Below are 13,476 nucleotides of genomic sequence, written 5' to 3'. Positions count from 1 at the left end.
TCACCCGTCCGTTGCTTGTGCTTTTCTGTTCTCCCTTCCCCTCTCAGGCTCTATGGCACCATTGCTCCGTCAGTCTTCGCGGAGTGCAGCTTCGAGGCTCTCTGGGTGCCCTCACCTGGCGCTCCACCCCCCCCCCCCTCGTGACTAGCCCTGCCCCCTCCCACACCCCCTGGATGCTGTTCCAGGACTAGGTACTTTCTGAGGCAGGGCATTTCCTCTTGTTTTTGCAAAAGGAAGCAAGGCCTGCGACGGGATATCCTTTGCCATGCTTTCATGTTATCGGAGGGAGAGAGAAAACAAGACGGGCCCAGCATGTGAGGAATGGAGACCTGGCTGTTTGCAACAACCCGAGGGGAACCTGTAAACTCTTCACCATGGGCCATTCAGGGTCTTTTAGGAGTGAGGCAGGAAAGGCATGCGGGAGCTTTTGACCTGGGATAATCTTCCATGCTGATGGGAGTTCCCGCTGACTCCCTTCCCAGGGCTCCAGCTTCTGTCCCTTCAGTGGCCAAGGGGTCTACTCCCACAGTTTGCTTCAGAACTGAGAATGGAGCTGGCCTCAGGAAGCAGGGAAGAGGAAAGGCTCAAGTCCTGCAAATGTGGAAGATGGGACTGACCAGTCACCTCATACATGTTTACCCCTGGGAGTGTGTGTGTGTGTGTGTGTATGTGTGTGCGTGTGTGTGTGCATGTGTGTGTGTGCATGCGTGTGTCTGTGTGTGTGTGTGTGCGCATGTGTGTGTCTGTGTGTGTGTGCATGTGTGTGTGTGTGTGCATGTGTGTGTGCATGCATGTGTCTGTGTGTATGTGTGTGCATGTGTGTGTGTGTGCGTGTGTGTGTGTGTGAGTGTGAGTGTGTGTGTGTGTGTGCATGCGTGTGCATGTGTGTGTGCATGCATGCGTGGGTCCGTCTGATGGGGTCTCAGTGCATAGGAAATGGCTAATCTCTTGGTCTCTCCATTCTCTCCACTTTCCTTTCTGTCCTGAGTGAAGCAGGGAGGGTGTGCGTGTGTGTGTGTGTGTGTGTGTGTGTGTGTGTGTGTAGAAAATAGCCTTTGAGTCTGAGATCAAAGAGTGTAGGAGCCTTTAGGGAAACCAGTAACCCATGCCAGTTCAAGGTGCTCAGGTGGGAGTGGGCCAAGCAAGATGAAGGGTGGGGGTGTGGGCCACAGTAGGGTGGGAGTCTCATTGGTTTTTGTATACTAAGTGGGTTTGTGAACAGTCAGGAAACTGAAAGCTGTGTGGGTAACTTGCCCACAGAGGTGTTAGGTGCTGGGAGTGCTAGCGAAGGCATGTGCTCAGGAAATAATTTATTATTATATTTCTCGAGCTGGTTGTCATGAGCTTGAAGACTTAATCACTAAACTGTGCTTTTTTTCCCCCCGGAGAGAATGAGGGGGAAGGGAGGAATCTGTGTATCTGACGAGGTCTCACTGGGGCTCGGCCGGGAATGCAGTCTGGGGAGAGACAGGAGTCTCAGGCACCTTGAAAGTCACCGGGTAAGATGGAACCCCATCCTAGCATGAATACATGTCCCAGGCTGCCTAGAACTGAGGGGTCCCCCAGGACTTATCCTGAAACTAGCTGGGTCAGACAATGACAGACAATGCAGGAGGAACGGCTGGGGTGCTGTGGAAGCTCCCTGGTGTACAGCCTTCCATTCCCAGTGCGTATTCAGCGAGAATGGCTAACGGACCTTCAGCTCACCGGCAGGCAGAACTAATCTGATCTTGGAATCTGTGTGGCCAGGCTGAGCGGCCCACAGGTTAATTGAGTTTTCCAGTTTTATGACTGCTTAGTGGACGGAGGCTGTGTGGTGGGGACGGAGCTCCTGCAGTTAGATCCGGGCTGTAGCCGGGTTCCCTGACGTTTTAAACTCTGAGGTGAAGGAGATTTTTATCTTCTTCAGGAATGAATCAGTGGGCCAGCAAACACCAAGGACACTGTGCTAATTTAACTCAGCCTTGCTGGGGACATAGCAGGCGGGAGGCGGCAGGAGGGCAGGAGTGGGGTGGGAGAAGGTGAAGCTAGCTGCAGATGGGCAGAGCTCTCTGTGGCAAGGAGATGCTCGGTCCGCCTGACACACAGGGGGAGGGGGTGGGCCGCTGATGCCTTTGGGAGGGAATGATGAATGGGACACAGTCGTCCTTCCACAGCACAGAAAGTCCTGTGATGTCCCCAAGTCCTGTCGAACCAGGACAGTTGGTTACCCCTGTGGAAGGACAAGGCCCAAGAATGATCAGTGGGACATTGTTTTGGGCCTAAGCATGTAGAGGTGATGGGAGTCTTTATGGGGGGTGCAAAGATGTTTTGGGAGAAGATCAGCATTTAAATTATCTATCATCTATCTATCTATCTATCTATCTATCTATCTATCTATCATCTATCCATCCATTCATCCATCCAGAATTACACACACACACACACACACACACACACACACACACACACGCACATCTGTGATGCCCAGAATAAAGCACGCAGACATATCTGCCTGCTGCCATGCCTTCCTGGGCGAGCCATTGCGGATGGGAACAGCTGGAGCTGGTCTGCCTCAGCTTCTCTCCCTGAGAACAGGGAATTGCTGGGAGGAACTGGTGCTGGGCTCTGCAAATTACAGAATCTTTCAACACTCTGTGGTTTTCCCCTAAGTTTCTTTTTGGTAAATTATCTGGCTACCTGTCTCTTTCACAGAGTGAGTGGGACAGCAGAGTCCAGAGTGGGGGTATGCCTTTTATCTTGTTTTTATGATCTAGAGGACAGGTTTGGGCAGCCTTGGGAAGCTTGACAGAGGGTGCCCAGCAGGCCTGCTCGATCCAGTCTCCCCTGGTTCCTAGGAAAAACATTTGCACACACCCAAGCAAGAACTATTCTGTTTTCCATGATGCAGACTTTTAAAAAGAAAACTTGGCTCTCCTTTCGGTCAGTGGATAAGCACCGTAAAAGCAAGATCGGGTTGTTGTGCTTACGACTGAATCCTAGAGCCTCGACCCGTGCCTGGTACACAGGCGCTCAACAGTGAGAATGAGCCAATGAGGCACACAACAAGTACCTTTCTGAGTGAGGGCAGCGCACTGAAGGTCGCAGGGAAGTGGCTCTCAGACTTGGCTGGCTGCAGAAGCATGGAAGGGAGCCTTAAACATCTCGCTGTGCCCAGCTCAGACCTGTTGTGTAGCACTGTTCCAGGGGAGAAGCAAACCGACACCCATTCACCCCAAACAGGGAATCGACAACAGACCAAAGCGCAGATGCCGTCAAAGCCTAACTTGGTAAAGCCGATCAGTTCTATTGGAGTCACTTAAAGGAGTATAGGCGAGGGTGAGCTTACAGGGGCAGAAATGACTCCAAGAGCAAAGCTCACCCCAGCAAAGCTGGGAACCTGGAGCTCACGGCATAGTCTAGTCAGCTCAGTAGGTTGGAGATCATCCTTTGCACAGAGTTCAGGAGGAAGCTCAGCTGGTCTCCTCTTCCTTCAGATTGTCTGTCTCTCCCTTGTCCTTATTGCTTGGATAAACCTGGGGAGGGAGGGCCCAGTAGATCTGGTGAATTTCGGGGACTTCCTGGAGCTGTTGGGTTGTTTGCTTCCTTAGCTTGAGAGCCTCCCTGAAGGGTGGGGTGTTTCTCCTCTCCATGGACCGTCTGCTGTTTAACCTCTCGGCAGCTCAACAAGATTTCCTCCAAGATGGAAGGTTTTGATCTCAGAAGAAACCGTACAGACTGCTCATACATATCAGAATCTTTAGACAGGACACCCAGGCATCAGGATTTACAATTCTCTGGGTCCCACCAGTGTGTAACCAAGGACACAGAGCCTCTGCGTGTGCTGTACATGGGTACACATTTTGTCACCCTGACTGAGGTTCCTGGTCCCGCAGGTATAAGGTCGCTTGAGTTTTTAGTAATGAATATGTTCAGCCTACCTTCCTGCTGAACCTACCTGCATTTCAGTAAAGTCCTGGCCTGGGGACCACCCTGGGAGACTTTACAGGTTAGGATGGTACTGAGACCCCATGTGGGTGTGGCCTTGAGGGCAGAGTAGCAGAAAGCAAGGCTGCACAGCAGACTGGGAAGTTTGGACGACTCAGTGAAAGGCTGTGGAGAGCCGTGAGAAAACCTTGAGTATACCATCACAGACATGGGAAGACTGGTTACTGGGGACGAGCCCTGGCGGTGGGACCCGGAGTCTCAGACTATGGCCTTCTCTTGCAGGTGCTGCTCCCGGCAGCCAGCTTGCTGCAGCTCATGGACGTTCGGCAGAACTGCTGTGACTTTCTGCAGTCCCAGCTGCACCCCACCAACTGCCTGGGCATCCGCGCATTTGCAGACGTGCACACTTGCACCGACCTCCTGCAGCAGGCCAACGCCTATGCAGGTAAGGCCGGACGGCCCGCGTTTCGGCAGGGCTGGTGGATTCTGTCGAGGACCCGCCGAGGTTTTGAGAAGTTGTTCCTATGGCAGAGCCTCGATGATTTGGTTAGGGAGACAAAGCACAGACAATTAACAGTACACAAGTTTCAGTTGTTGCTGAATGGGATGTGGCTGATTTGTCTGTGGGAAATAGCTGGCAGAGAAATGTCTGAGGAGTCTTGGGAGTGTGTGTCAGTGAGAGAGAGAGAGAGAGAGAGAGAGAGAGAGAGAGAGAGAGAATATGAGTATTTGAGTGTGGATGTGTGAATTTGTATGTGTGTGTATGAGTGTACATGAATTTGTGTGCATGTGTGTATATGTAGCATAAACTGAGCTTAGGGTTGAAATAGATCTTTGTGGTTTAAGACCAATTTCCTTTGGTTAAATTGTTCTTTGTAGATGATATTGGAAGTTAAATATGTTCTGGGCTCCTGGTGATTAACAGGTATCCTCTGTACACACTATTTTGCTTTCTACAGTCACTGATTTTTAATTATACTTGTGATTCAGCCCTGCAGAGGCTGGAGGATCACTACAAGTTCACGGCCAGTGTGGCCTACTTGATAAAAACCCCATGTCAAAACCAAAACCAAAGCAAACACCAACCAACCCCCAAACGAGAATGAGATTGCAGAGTCAGACACCGTGTTGGTGTCTCGCATTCTTTAACTCCAGCTCGAGGGATCTGATGCCCTCTTCTGGTCTCCTTGTGTACTTGCACCCACATGCACACACCCACACACACATACCCACACACAGACACATAGTTAGACATAAATAAAACATCTAAACAAAAAGCTATTTCATGTGTTGGCTTCCTCCATTTACCTCTGAAAATTGTGAACATTGTTAATTTTAAGTTTGCTTTAGATTCTTGTGTTGACTTCTCCAGGAGAATAAGAACAGGCCTTCACAGACTTTCTGTCCCTCACACACACCACCTTACCCACACTTCATCCTCTGTCTTCCTCCCAACCGAGCCACTCAGTTATCACAGCTTTAACCAGAATAAATGTTCACAAACATCAGAAAGGCAGAAACCGTCTTATTCTTTAGTACGTGTGTGTGCAACCAGACAAGGCAGGACGAGCTTAGTATGTGTGTGCAACCAGACACATCAGGACGAACTTAGTATGTGTGTACAACTACACACAGCAGGACGAGCCTCAGTCTGACATGTCTCCTGGGCAACACTGTCCCTTCGAGAGAGCTTGTCATCCTGGTATTTTGATGGAGTCTTGGGAGGCAGAAGAAACGAAAGTCACCAGGCAGGCAGTCCACCACAGTTAGCAGGATGTACACTCTCCCTCACCATTCACTGCAGCAAGTGGAAAGTTAACTAGGAAATGGTCTGGCCATTTTAATCACTAGGCCTGTGCACAGCGTCCTCCTTGCCTCTCAGTGAAAAGCATTGTCTTGTCCCACACCCAGCTGACCATGGCCAGGTCTGCTCTGCTCTTCTGCTTTCTGTCTGGCCAGGGCCTTGGAAATGAGTGGAGGCCCTGCTGTCTGCCCTGTGCTGCCTTAGCCCCGAGTCCATGAGACGACAAGTGTCCTGTTTGCTTTTGTTCTCTAACCAAACCCCTGGCCCAGAGGCACACATGGCCAATGGTCACAGACTGTGGAGTCTCTGTGTTCAGACACACATGGCCAATGGTCACAGACTGTGGAGTCTCCGTGTCCAGGCACACATGGCCAATGGTCACAGACTGTGGAGTCTCCGTGTCCAGACACACATGACCAATGGTCACAGACTGTGGAGTCTCCGTGTTCAGACACACATGACCAATGGTCACAGACTGTGGAGTCTCCGTGTTCAGACACACATGACCAATGGTCACAGACTGTGGAGTCTCCGTGTTCAGACACACATGGCCATTGGTCACAGACTGTGGAGTCTCCGTGTCCAGGCACACATGGCCAATGGTCACAGACTGTGGAGTCTCCGTGTCCAGGCACACATGACCAGTGGTGAAAATGACCTTGAAGCTGACCTTTGTGAAGGACTTCTCCAGTAGCCCCAGTTATCACTCCTGTTGGCCCATGTTGTCTGTGAGCCCGAACACCGCTGCTTGCCATCTGTCCGCCTGTGCTCTCCTTTCTCTGCCTTTGTTCAGGATGCCTTTTCTCTCCTAGCAAGGGTCCCCGAGTGGAAGAGGCCACCTTCCCGAATGATGTTGTTCAGGTTTTGCTTAGCAGGAGCCGGGCCAGGACAGGCATGTGTGTGCATGGGATCTCACTGTCCCACTTGTCAGTGTGGCGAGGGTATGACGCTGAGCTGCTTGGGCATCTCTTTCCCTCTTCCTTGTCTCTTTCGCCATCTTTTGCTAGCCCACCTAGCATGTACATGAATACAAGCCCCGTGTTTTCTTTACCCCCCTTTTCCCTGTCTGATGGGAAGCCAGATCTGTGGGAGGATGGAGACGATGCATCCATCGTGCTGGTGCTCCCTGGTCCTGATGCTGTCAAAGTGATTGCCTGGCGCATGCGTGTCTGTCCGTAAGTAGCCTAGGGAACTTCCGTTGCTAGTATTTATTGGACTTTTGCTTTGGTCCCCTCCTACGCTAAGCACTCCATGAGCATCCTGGGGAAGGTCTACAGCAGTTGAGGAAACTAAAGCCCCAAGAGGTGAGATGGTTTGAGGGCACGCGGCTAGTGAGGGCAGCGGCAGAATTCAAACCCAGAGCTGGTGTTTGTAACTCTTGCTGTCCACAGCTTCCAGTTTGCAGATCAGGGTAGCTCTGTGAGCCACCAGGGAGGAATGCAGGTAGCTGGAGCGGGCCTATTCTGTCGAAACGGTGCTTGGTAGCCCGTGTCTTGGAGTCACCAAATTCCAGCATCAGACAGTGTAGACAGACAGGCAGACAGACAGACAGACAGACAGCTGATGCTAGTACAGACTTACAGCCATCTTGGGCTTGGGGAAATGCAATATGAATGTCTTCTTCTCTTTCTGGCTGCTCCATATCCTCCCAGCCACACAGAGATTGTCCCCTCACGGCCCAAGCAACCATTCCTATGTTCCGTGGCTCAGTTAGCATGATGACAGACACGGGATCTCCTTTCTGGGGTGCAGGCCTGTGACTGTCTTCCAGATGGCCTTCTGAGCAGCTGTAGCTTCTTGCAACAGGGAGGTCACGTTTTCCAGGTGCAGATAATGCAGCTGTCAAAAGCACAACGGAAAGACAGAAGGGCAGGAAGGCTGCCGAGCTTAGAGGGGGGGTGAGTCCTCTTCGACTGGTGTGGGCCTGCTTCATCTCATTGATCTTTACCTCTGGCCTCGGGTGGGGCTTGGTCCTCTCAGCTGTCCCTGCTTCTCCAGCCAGGCCTTTCACTTCTCTTTGTCCCACCGTGAATTTGGATGCGTGGTGACTCCTAGGGTCACAGACAAGGAACTGTGTCAGGCTTAACGGTCATGTGCCTTCTAGAAGGGAATCTGCCTTGCATTACGAGATATTTCCAAGCCAACATTTCTAGGAAACCCTTTGGGTCAGATCCAGGAGTCAACGCTCAGGGCTGAGCGACTCTGGCCTGTCTCCTCTGTGGAGGGGATGATACACTGTACTGTTTTCAGGATCGTGGGAGATGAGGGGCAGGAGGAGATGTCCTGTAGCTGACACCCCTGAGTCTGTGCTCTGGGTCCCCCGTGACAGACCCATCTGCTGCCCTGAGGGAGCCCCAGAGTCAGGCTGTAAACACTAGAACCATGGCTTCTGACTGCTGGTTTTCAAACCGTATGCATGCTGGGGAAGGGGACCAGTTCAAGGCTCCTGAGTTTGGGTTTTTAAAATTTGGAAGCACAGGCAGGTGGGTCTGTGGTCCCTCTTCTCCCCTCCCCAGTCTTTAGCCAGCTGGGCTCTGCATTCATTTGTCTGCTTGTCCCTAAACTCTTGCTTTTACAACAAATGCTGTTTTTTTTCCCCCCAACACTTTGTTCCTATTTCAACTTTAATACAAAACCCGTCATCGATCGTTCCGGGAAAACAGACTGGTTGAAAGACCATGAGGACGAATGGTTCCATCAGAGGGAGGCCCAGGCAGGGCATTCGTGTGCTCCTCTTGGATCCAGCAGGATCTCTTTCTTTGGACATATATGTTTCACGGGCTGGAGAGAGGGCTCAGTGATTAAAGAGCACTGGCTGCCCTTCCAGGGGACCCAGGTTCTGTTACCGGCACCCACATGGCGGCTCTCAGCCACCTCTAACTCCAGTTCCGGGGTTCTGATGCTGCCTTCTCTTTGACTTTTAGGGTTACGAGGCAGTCACGTGGTGCATTGACATACATGCTGGCAAACACTCATGCACATAAAAAATATTCCCAAGGTTATAAACCTTCTTAGTAGGTTCTGGCAGCTTCCCGTATCCATAGTTATATTTCCATACCATTGCACTAAACTTGTTAAGATATATACTACTATATGATCAGGTTATCTTCCTGTCTGCCCAGAAGTGAAGGTATGAAAGCTCGCCAATCTCCTGCCTTCTCTGAAGGGGTCAGAGGAGAATATTGGGTATTGCTATAGGACGTAAGAATATGTGTTTTAATGGACACAGATGCATTCTGCACACATTGTACTTTAATTTTTAACATCTTATTTTTTATGTGTTTGGATGTATGTCTGTGTACCATGTGTGTGCTTGGTGCCAGTGGAGGCCAGAAGAGGACATTAGGTCTGAAACTGGAGTTACAGGCAGTTGTGAGCTACCGGGTGGGTACTGGGTACTGACCCAAGTCCTCTGGAAGAGCATCCGGTGCTCTTGACTCATGAGTCACCACGCCAGCCTCTACCTATTATACTTTTATTTGACCTAATAGAAAAACTTAGAATCATGTCTAGATTATTAAGGCTGTTCATTTTAATGTGTATGTGTGTGTGTGTATGATGTGTGTGTATGTGTATGTATGTATGTGTGTGTGTGATATGGGTATACCATACTTGACTAGTATTCTGTTGATGGATATTAATGCTTCCAGTTTTACTTTTATAGAATATACTTCAGGGAGCATTAAATCTTTTTGCAATTATTTTATTTTGGGTGGGAGTTTCTGGATCCATGGTCATGCAGAGGTTAGAGGGCAAGTCATGGGAGTCAGTTTTCTTCTGTGACCCTGCGTGGTCTTGGGATTGAACTCAGGTTGCAGCCTTGTCTGCATTTTTTATGCCTAGTCTTTTGGAGTGCACTTGGAAGGATATAATCTTGGCAGCATAATGGGATCAGAGAAAATGTACATTTAAGCTGGTGTGGCTGGAGGTAGAGCACAGCGGTGCTGGCCTAGTGTGTGTGGGCCCTGAGCATAGCGGTGCTGGCCTAGTGTGCGTGGGCCCTGAGCATAGTGGTGCTGGCCTAGTGTGCGTGGGCCCTGAGCATAGTGGTGCTGGCCTAGTGGGCGTGGGCCCTGAGCATAGTGGTGCTGGCCTAGTGGGCGTGGGCCTTAGTTATAGCGGTGCTGGCCTAGTGTGTGTGGGCCCTGAGCATAGTGGTGCTGGCCTAGTGGGCGTGGGCCTTAGTATAGCGGTGCTGGCCTAGTGTGCATGGGCCCTGAGTATCACGGTAATTGCTGGTCTATTGTGTGAGGGATTTCCAATTCTATGTACACGGACAGATAGATACTGTCAAGTTTTTCTCCTTTTAAAAGAAAAAAGCCAGCTCTTGCTTTCTGATTAGTCTCCATCCTTTCAAGTGATAGAAGAACTCCGTTTGTGTGTGTGCGCACGTGTGTGCGTATGCGTGTGTGCGTGTGCGTGTGCGTGTGTGTGTGCACGTGTGTGTGCGCACGTGCGTGCACATGTTAGAAAGCACTGCCTCTATTCAGCAGTCTGTCTGGTTTCCTGTTTGGAACGACCCCGGCTTTTGCAGCTGGGCAGTCTTTCCTGCTTCCTCCGGGTCCGGTTTTACTCGCAGGGTGATGTGCTGTGACTTTTGCCCCGATGTCGTGTTTGCTCTGTGTGGGAGGAGAGCGGGCCTACACTTACAAGTTGACTGCTCAGATCTCTGCCCTCAGCTGACAGCGCCCCAGTCCTTGTGGCTCGCTGGAGGCTGGAAACGGTCGAGTTTTGCACACCCTGTTTCTTATCCCTCGTAATTGTGGCTGACTGCTTAATCTTTAACCTCAGAGGTCAGGGCTGGGTTATGAGGACTTTGTTGTTTGGGAGTTAGAGGGCCATGTGCCTGGGCCATCAGCAGAGCTGTTTAGGGGATTTTAATGGGGCCTCATTAAGGCAATGGCAATTAAAATTCTTTCGGTATGTTGTTTACATCAACCTGCCAAAGCTGGGCTGAACCCCTCCAGCCACAAGATGGAAAAGCCATTGAATTTCATGTGCTCATGAGGAGAAATGTCCCCCTAGTTTTGATTGATTAGGTCATTTGGTGGAATGAAATAATTAAATCAAGGGCAGAAAAGTTTTGCAAAGCACTTAAAAAAGTGAATCCCTGGCCCAGTGAGACCTTCTTGTGACTGGCTACACCCAACGTGGTATGAGGAGAAGGTGATGGTGGTGGCAGGGACTTTTACTGTTCTGAACACTTGCTGTGACCCAGACCCAGTGCCCTAACAGCACAGACGACTGGGCAGTTTTAAAGAACCCATGGCAGTGTGTGTGTGTGTGTGTGTGTGTGTGTGTGTACACGTGTGTGTACACTTGAAAGTGTAAGAGGAGCATATATGTATGACTTGGAGGGAACATAGACTACATGGAGATTTCCTACCATCCGTGGGGAAGGCGGAAGAATATTTGGAGTCTGAGGGCTCGTGAGTCTCTGCCTCTTCTGGGAAGAGGTCAGGGTGGACTCTATTGCTTCCCTGTGGAAGCTTCGGTTTTTCCTTGGAGCAGAGGTGCAACAGGGCTAAAAAATCAAATCCTGACTCAGGAAAGCTGACCTCTGCTCTTCAAAAACAGGACAATAAGGAACTGAGTGGGGTGGGGGGTGGGGTGGACAGGGTCGGGAGCACCTTGGCAGCTCTTTTAAAGTTTCCTTTCCCCGCCAAGCACTTTGATTCTGCTCAAGCCCTTTGGTGTCAGCCAGGATTCCCAGAGACTGCCCAGTAGCTCAGTTCATGGGCTTTCCTCACGGGTCCTGGAGTTTGCGGGTTCATGTCACCTCCGTAAGTCAAAGAAGTGGGTTATGAGTTCCTTTATCCTGAGCTCATAGCTTAGTTGGTCCAGAGCAAAGGTCTGGTTAATTTTATCCCATTAAGAGAAAAGGAGCTCACTGGGGCAGTGGCTCCAAGCCAGAGTCCTAAGCCATCCTAAAGGACATGGTGGGATCGTGATGGTAACTGCAGACAGAGCAAGAGGGCTGGGTCCTGAGACGTTAGCTCCCATGAGGCAGATTTGCAGCTGCCCTCATGGGTTCCCCAGACCACGCACTGTGGAAAGACCTCATATGATAAAGCAGTGCCCATGGGGGCCAGAAGAGGGCATCAGATCCCAGGAACTGGAGTTACGAACAGTTGTGTGCTGCCATGCCGGGGCTGGGAACTGAACCAGGCCTTCTGGAAGAGCAGCCAGTGTTCTTCGCCTCCGTGCCATCTCTCCAGGCCAAGGCACTCCCAGAGTGTGTTTTCCTGTAATCAGACAGTCTTGCTTTCAAAGTCTGGATTTATGTTTACTGTTGTGTGAACTTGAGTAGGAGACACAGGCTTTATTCTTCTGTTCCTTCTGTCTCTGATGTGGAGAGATTGGTATTCACTTTGTTAGGGCTTTGGAGAAAATTAAATTACTCTCTCTCTCTCTCTCTCTCTCTCTCTCTACACACACACACACACACACACACACACACATATATATAGTAATATTGCACATAATATGATATAATAATATCTATATATTTTCCCAGTGCAGTGTTAGCTAGAATTAGGAAACACCTCACTCAACCTTCTCTGGCCAACCATGCCCCCAGAGAAAGCCCTGTCGACCCTGAGGTAAACGCCTTGTGTTGCTTAGCATGGGGGAAGTCTGCAAGTTACATGCAAACTCTCTATTGTCCACAAATTCTCATGCAAATGGACAGACACGCACAAATGGTTTCATCACCAGCACTTGGGATTCAAACAGTGTTTGTTATTGGTAGTAAGGGCTGGTTCGTTATAATGATGGCTAGGACCCTTGATTATGTTAATTCCTTCCTGTTATTCCTTCTAGGGAAATAGGAAACAAATGACAATGAAGGTTGTAATGTATTATTGGAGGGTCTCCCTCTCTGGGCTGGGCCATGGTCACAAGACACTGTCTTTGTATGAGTACCTCTCCAAGACCTAGCTCTCTCTGGCATCTCCCTCAGATGACATGGGGCCCCGATGAATGAAGCAGAGCCCGGAGCTCCACTAGACTGTGCTCAGCGTTCTCTGCGCAATTCTCTATTTTTTTCCCCACGATTCTGCTGTTTCTATTCGTGAGGTGCCTCTTCGAGAGGGAACATGCAGCCCCAGTCCTCAGCCCATTGTCCTCTGTAATCAGCACGTTAGAATCACCAGGAGAAGGGAGCTGGAGAGATCAAGCACACCTAACAGTCAGGCCATCAGCTTCAGGCTGGGATTGCTTGGGGCCAGCAAGCCTGTTTGTAGGCATCGCCTTGCTTTGCTTGATGTTTGAAGAAACCACGTTTGAAACATCATATGCCGACCTAGTGCTAGACTCTTAGCAAATGCAAGTTTCGGATATTTGCTTCTTTTAAGGCTCACAACTCTTTTATGAGCTGTTCTATTAAGAGCTGAGAAAATAGTAACCACAAAAGACTGAAATACTCGCATGACTATAGAGTTTGCTGAATTCAGTGAAATTAAATTTGATATCTGAGATCTTTTAGGACCACCACCCCACCATCTCAGAGGGTGCCCCACAGCTGTGGACAGGCATCCCTGTCAGAGCTGGGCAGACAGACTTCATTTCTAATGAACTGCTTAGGGACTCCAGCGTAGACTAATATTCACTACTGTTTTTGAGCCTCAAGTAAGACCTAGTTCAAATGTTTTGGTTATATTTTTTCAATGATGAGCTCAAAGTCTGGAAAAAGTGACCATAAGGCCTTCTCTTAGCCGAGGCTCTTTGCTACATCCTGCATCAAT

The 13,476-nt window shown here is 50.0% G+C and overlaps 1 protein-coding gene across 3 annotated transcripts in view; it reads left to right on the top strand.

Moving 5' to 3' along the window:
- Nucleotides 1–13,476, top strand: part of LOC121443906 (kelch-like protein 3) — a 115,510-nt gene that overhangs the window by 49,855 nt on the left and 52,179 nt on the right. For all 3 annotated transcript variants that reach the window (XM_041645665.1, XM_041645663.1, XM_041645664.1), the window contains exon 5: nt 4,210–4,372. In XM_041645665.1, coding sequence (XP_041501599.1) covers nt 4,210–4,372 — 163 coding nt within the window. The remainder of the gene's footprint in view (nt 1–4,209; nt 4,373–13,476) is intronic.

The sequence above is a fragment of the Microtus oregoni genome, unplaced genomic scaffold (genome assembly GCF_018167655.1).
Source record: "Microtus oregoni isolate MIOR12 unplaced genomic scaffold, Mior012 000114F_ref0000099, whole genome shotgun sequence".
NCBI lineage: Eukaryota > Metazoa > Chordata > Mammalia > Rodentia > Cricetidae > Microtus > Microtus oregoni.
This window is presented reverse-complemented; position numbering and strand designations above follow the sequence as displayed.